The 7,008-nt window shown below is 34.2% G+C and overlaps 1 protein-coding gene across 1 annotated transcript; it reads left to right on the top strand.

Annotated features, from left to right (window-relative positions):
• Positions 1-1,943: 1,943 nt before the first annotated feature.
• LOC142973289 (uncharacterized) lies at positions 1,944-6,745 on the top strand. Its single transcript, XM_076114927.1, has 3 exons — positions 1,944-2,036; positions 2,495-2,568; positions 5,964-6,745. The coding sequence occupies exons 1-3, from the start codon at positions 2,029-2,031 to the stop codon at positions 6,743-6,745; spliced, it is 864 nt and encodes a 287-aa protein (XP_075971042.1). The 5' UTR covers positions 1,944-2,028.
• The last annotated feature ends 263 nt before the right edge of the window (positions 6,746-7,008 follow it).

Below are 7,008 nucleotides of genomic sequence, written 5' to 3'. Positions count from 1 at the left end.
TCCCGTAGAATGTGACTATTAGTGAATATATTGCATAACTATGTCTTTTATGATGATTTGTGTCTTTATGGTTTGCGTTTTTTTCATTTCAGAGGTAATTGTCACGATTTTGTTAGAGTAGACATAAAGGGTAGTTTTATTAAAGAAAAGAATAAAGGAACCGCAGTCATATTATAATAGAATAAGAAGTTAGCATAAATGGTGACTTTTTTCAAGAAAAAAAAAACCATTGTCAAGAATAGTGATAGAATTTGGTGTGTTAAGCGTTTTGCTATATTAATAGCAAACTCTCGAGGCAACCTTTTTCATTATGGTCAAACTCAAGTTCTAATCTAAACTCAATTTTCTGTAAGGTATTTTAGGTGAGGAATTTTTGCTGTAAGCGTTCAGTCTTTGAGCCACACAAACACTATACCTACATAAATTCCGTAGAGAATGTCCTGCGTATCCATCAGTATATATTTGATATAGCTAAGGCAAGGTGAAATTTTGTCCACAAAGATTTTGTTGAAATTCCATAATATTGAACGGGATGAAAGCTATCTCGAAGATATAGTGTAAACAATGTTCTTTCAGAAGGTTTTCTGCGGACATTTTCTACATTGTAAGTTCGGTAGCACGCATCCCACATTTTATGGGACGAACTTTGACGCTTTTGGGGTACGAAAATTTGCTGAATTTAGTAGATTGATGAGCTATATAGTAAGTCGTAGAATGATGAGAAAAATTAAACTGATAATCTTTCCAAATTGAACTCTGAGAGTGTTATTGTATCCGATCTGATTTTTATTGATTTATTGTTTTAAATTATACAGATTTAAAGCTGTAAATTACCCCAGATTACCTAGGTTAGTAATCGACTTATTGACTTCTAGATTATTAAACAAAAGTCTATTCTGTAACCTGTTACTAACTAGTATTCTATAAAACACCAAGAATCCATTGCTGTATTTATAAATCGTTGCTGTCAGAGTAGCACCAAAATTGCACCAGCTTAGTAGTAAGCTGTAAACAATAAATTATCGTGTAATGCTTGTGGAACGGTAGGTAACATTGGCTGTCAGGCTCGTACCGGGTATAAACTATCGACGTATCGTGCATACAGTGGCATACACCAGTGCTAAGCGTGACGGCATTTGATTAATTATCTGTATTTCCTTATTCAAACTGTCTGGAGTTAGCAAAATACTTGTACAATAATCCATGAACTCCAAAGTTATTCATGCTGTTAAAAATATGTATGATTATAGATCCATCCCGCATAAATTGAAAAGGAGAAGGTACCGAGTAAAATATTATAAGAGTAAGTTTAATGTTGTTTTTGGTATCTATTTAACATCGATATTACATACATTATTATATTCGCATGTTTAATTGATTGTTTAACCTTGTTTTATATACTAAAATAATATCCAAATATTCTGCGTCTGATCTTAATAAAATAACTCAGTAGCGTAGATAAATTACTTTCTAAATAACGATAGATTTTGGTAAATCTTGAGCAGCTGTAATAAATTTTCAGATAAGCATACTAACTTTAATACCTTACTACAGACGTTAGCTTGGTTTACAATCTTCGAATTTGTTTAACTATTTGGTATATTAAAAATGTCTGGAGTGAGAGAAATATAAGATACAAGTAATAGCATAGATTATATTTTGGTTTCTTTCTCCAGAAAAGAAGTATCGTATTTCGCCAAAATATCCAAATATAACATATTTATAGTATCAATAAAGTTGTCAGGAAACCATCAGGGTAACATAAAATAAAAACGTGCAAATAATACCAAGTATTTTCTATGTATCGATACAATAGGTATAGGGAAAGTCGTATTGTCGAAGCTGTTTTTATTTACGATAAATCTCGGTGCCTTTTAACTGTATATAAAACTGGTATGTATGAAATGACGATCGTAGTCACGTTCTCACTTATGTTTTAGTGCTGAGATTTTATGTGTGTTCTCAAAGTATTGGTAACAACGAGTAACTATTGTGTGGTTTACACAACCTCCTGCAAGGCAACGGGTGATGGTTTGGTAATTTTCTTTTATTATTCTGTATTTGTCGTCCAAAAAATAATGGTTATAAATGGGAATTCTTCGGACACGTAATAAGGCCAGTGATTGACGTTTTAATGGCTTTACCAATTTATTTTTCAGTCATAAAAAGTATTATATTATCATGGTTATTTCTATAAATATGAAATAATATTTAACAACGTCTAAATTATAAACCACACAAAAATACGATGGACATTGTACTCAGAAAATAATTTGCTGCAATCCAATACTAGAATTGGAAAATAATTCTAAGAAATAAATTTTCTATATTTATAGTGAACTGCTATAAGCATTTATTGGCTGGTTTCACACACATGTAAATATCATAAGTAAAGATATGAACGTGTGTGTACGTCGTCTGATTTTCACAAATTGAATTGATATTGATGGAATGATACGGTATCATAATACAATAAATGTGATTTTGTACTCAGGCTCCCGATAGACCGTTTACCAATGATCTTGAAGGGAGATGGGAGCTTAAATATATTTCATAAATCTTTCAATTGTGAGTATCTGAGAAAATTGGATTTTATATTCATTCATTTTTCATCACATCATTTATGTCTGAATTTAATCAGATTTAAATTTTTGAATGGCATATGCCTGCTGAATATATTTGTTTTTAATATACAGGCCGTATATTAGATGTCTGCTTACTTTATGCGAAAGATCCTATGATTTTAGATTTACTTTATTTCCTAAAATAACAACATCAAGCGGAAAGGCTATACGGGAAGAATCGGCTGGTTCTCATAAGAGTCATCTATACTTATAATAAATCTGTAGAGAGGTCAATTCTGTACATTGAATATATTTAAAAAAAAACCAATGGGGGATGTTTAGTAACGGATACTGATACCGAATCTGCAATTTATAATTTTCTTTTCTGTCTGTCTGTCTGTCTGTCCTCCGTCTGTATGTGACGCTATCACGTAAAAACTACCGGATAGAATGCACTGAAATTTGGTATATGCATAGATTAAGTAGTGGAGCAGTTTCTAGGATACTTTTTATAGCATAAAATTTCAAAAAAATTTAGAAAATTGAAAAATATACGTAGAAATCGTTTGAACCTGCGTTTCCCTATAGAGACCATAGATGGCGTTACAATCCATTTCACAACATTCGCATAAAGTTAACGCGGCGCCTGCCGTATCGATACCTGTTGTTCGCACCAACCAATAGATGGCGTTATAGCTCGCAACAAAGCATGTTTTTTCTAATTAATTTGTTTTGATGGCTTTATTGTAAAAAAATACCTTTGAAACATGCTATACATTTATAAGATTTTTAAACATAAATGTTGTATGATATATTACACAAAAATGTTGGTTTACGTGGGTCCGGTGCGGTCGGGATATCCTAGATGGCAACCGAGTAATTTCGTTTGTTGTTCGCCGCAACTAACAGATGGCGTTGTTGTTCGAAACACATAACCAAATTAATTGGTTGCATTAAGGAAATAAATTGTATAGCTATGAAACAGACTACGTGGTAAGTTTTAAAAAATAAACAACGGATGATATATAAAAAATAATTACGGGTTACGCGGTTTCGGACGTATCATCGCAAGTAAACATTATTACGCGTGTGAAGAGCTCCGGCGCAGATATGTCTGTCTGTACCTATTATAATATTCTGAATCCAGACGGGTAAGCAATGGTCAGTCTATAATAAGGTATTATATTTTACACTGTAAACTGGTACGGATACAGACGAGAGCGGAAAAGAAGGTAACCACAGGAAATCAGGCCTGCCTGAGCCTGTGTCACATTGTGTGCCCTTCGGGTCCCTTTCGTATATAACCATTAGATGACAAAAGAGTTCGCTTCGCAATTCGCGTGCTCAAACGAATAAGCAACAGTACGAAATTCACGCGAGCGGAGCCGCACGGGTCAGCTAGTTAAGTCATAAATACGGTGTTATGTTCAAATTACTCAGGAACTACACAGGTATACAATACCGAATAGACAGTATGGATGTCGTAAACAAACTATTTGTTATTGATAACGATCGCGCTCGTAATTAAATTGGCACAGTCGGCACTCGATGAAGGCATAAATTGTTTTCTATCTGCGTCGATCTTAATTAATGGACACCGGCTGAACTTGCTATTGTTACATACGAATGTTTATATAATAGGTTATTATCTATTGCATAAGATAATGAAAGATATGCCCTTTGTTTTATCAGCCATAGAATAAATTCCAGTGAACAATACGGGAAATATTTTCGCTGGTAGTTTAGTGTTCTGTGGCAAGGACGAAAGATTAGGACCATTTGTGTAATGCTGAATTAATATTTTCATATCGTAGATGACTTTTGTCATGAGTACACGTAAAAGTTAAAAAAAAACTTTAATTCTTAGATTTGTGAAGTGTGATTTAAATATTTGAAAATCTGAACTTGAAGAGCTAAAGTACCGGAATTTTCTTATTGTCGGACTCCGTTGACCAAGAGATAAATACAAAAAGTACCTCAATCAGTCAAGAGCTCACGAACATCTGGAAAATGAATCTCGAATATGATATTGAATATTTCTTATATTACCTGAGAATAAAACGATGAATTGAGGCAGGTAAGAAACAGCATTAGATTTACTTAACATTACCATACTGGTAAAGCACCTGTCACGCAAAAATCTTATAGTACCTTTAGTTTAGTCTGCAGTGACATCAATCCTAATGGGATCATTAAAATTGACTTTATAATTTTCTATGAAAATATACGAGAGCCATTTCATGCATATTGAAATTTTAATATAAGATAGTCTATCAATGTAACGTAGGCGGCTAATATTACGGAGTGGCGCGGCTGAGGCAATACAATTCGCGTTAGTGCGAAATTTCACCGACCGTGGAGAATAATAAAGGCGAGGGGGACTTAGAACGGGTGCATTTTACGCAGAAAAGAATTTAGAAAATAAGCTGCTTTTACAAGCAATAAGGTATTTTAGATTTTGATTTTATTGTACCCTTGTATATAACAGTTGTGGAGTTTGAAAAGCTAAGCGAGAGTTCTGTGCGCAGTAGGACACGGAACTAAGCTAAATAAAAAAGCTGTTGCGTTTTCTTTTGAATAAAAAATTAGGATTTCTTTACTTACTCTTTCGTTTTATCCAACTTTTTTATGTTTCATTTTAAGACATCTTTTTTTAAAGGACCAGCAGTAGCCATAGAAAGCATTTTGTTTTTGTTTTAGTTAAACTTTTTATTAAACTAATATACGAGTTAGCGTCAAGTAAATATCAAGGTAAACTAAAATGCACAGGCAAAGACTTGACTTTAATTAATTTACATGCATCCATAAAAATCAAACATCCGTTATTTAAACGCTCTTATCGAAACCCTTTATCAATTAAATGTGTTAGTTAGTAGTTTGTTCCACACTATCTATCTATAGTAGTGATTCCAAACTGTTGGGTCAACGTGAGTAACATTCACGAACGGTATGTCCAGAATTCATCACATTAGCGCCCGAAACCGCAAATACCTTGACCCGTGAATTAAACGTAGTTCATTATCGACTACAGGTAAACAGAATACCCAAATACATTAGAACGTATGATTATCAGGCTGATTACAATATTTTCAGATGGAGATAATAGTAAACCTTGATTTTTATTAACCAAGCAATTGTTGTAGTCCCTATCTATAAAGACGTGTAGCACCATTATCTACAATTGGAACAATCGAGTATCGAGAGTTTTCAATTCTAAAATGTATACCTAAAATAGTTTCTACGACGCCCGCTAGAGGCGTTGAACCGATTGTCATATTCGATAGTTCGCCGGGTGTCGGTAGTCAATAGTCAATAGTGTTAGAGAATCGTGGTATTGATTATAGAAAAGAAATGCCAAACATTTGTAAACACCCTAATAATTTATTTAATTATTTACAGGGAGAATGGTCCCAACTAAATGGAACATACGAGGTACGTGGAATAAAACAATGAATAAACATAAGGATGAGTCGAAGTCTGGATCTTCAGCAAAAAAGGCTGGTAATTATGCACATCAGGAACAATCGCCGTTTTTGAAAAAAGTCATTGATCCTAGACGTCCGCATGATGCTGTTGCTAAAGATCCTGGAGACGAAACTGAAGAAGGCATGGAGTCTTCAGCAGAAAACTCCAATTTTAATTTACCTCCACCTGAAGATACCGTCAAAAACGACAGGGACGTAAATGAATTGATGGTAAAGTTTCTGGAGTCAAGAAAGAATGGAGAAAGAGAAAACCATCATCTATCCTTTTTCAAAGGGATTAAACCGGCACTAAATACTTTAACAATCGATGAAACTTTGGAATTCCAAGCGGGAGTCTTGGTGTTACTACAAAGAATCAAATTAAGAAGTTATAGGAGAAAGAATAAACATAAAGAACACGATGACGAGCTTTGTCTTGATTCCTCGTCCATGGGAGACGGGAACGGGCAAGAGCAATATCTTCCCCGATACTACACACATCACAATGGCACCACTAAACAGTCAAAATCTGCACAAAACGTATATCACTCTGGGTACTATAAGCAACACAATGGTAAAAATCAGCGAAGAATGCCTAGTACGCCATCACCCGTACTGTCAAATTCTTCTCAACCATATAACTCGATCCCGGGCTCGCCCACCACTTTTAGTGTTAATTCTCTTCTTTTCCATGACATAGACTTTGATGAGATTTAAATAAAAGTATACCAAAATACCTTACTGTGTCTTTTAATCCCTAAATCAGGGCCAAACAGTCTACACATCAACTTATTTCAAGGATACATACAGATAAGTGTGTTTAGATCTAATTAAAGAAATACGTACACAAATTCGTGATAAATACTCATATGGATGGGTCTCCCCTTTTTTCTCAACATGCGCTTCTTGGATGTTCGTACTCCGCAACTGAGCTGGCCGAATGCGGGTTGGCACTGTACACACAACTTTAATAAATAAAC

This window comes from Anticarsia gemmatalis, chromosome 5 (genome assembly GCF_050436995.1).
Source record: "Anticarsia gemmatalis isolate Benzon Research Colony breed Stoneville strain chromosome 5, ilAntGemm2 primary, whole genome shotgun sequence".
Lineage (NCBI taxonomy): Eukaryota > Metazoa > Arthropoda > Insecta > Lepidoptera > Erebidae > Anticarsia > Anticarsia gemmatalis.
This window is presented reverse-complemented; position numbering and strand designations above follow the sequence as displayed.

Bases quoted from the DNA above. Each gene is read 5' to 3' on its own strand.
- LOC142973289 (XM_076114927.1), top strand. The intron at 2,569-5,963 runs GTGAGTATCTGA...AATTATTTACAG, and splicing joins ATTTCATAAATCTTTCAATT to GGAGAATGGTCCCAACTAAA.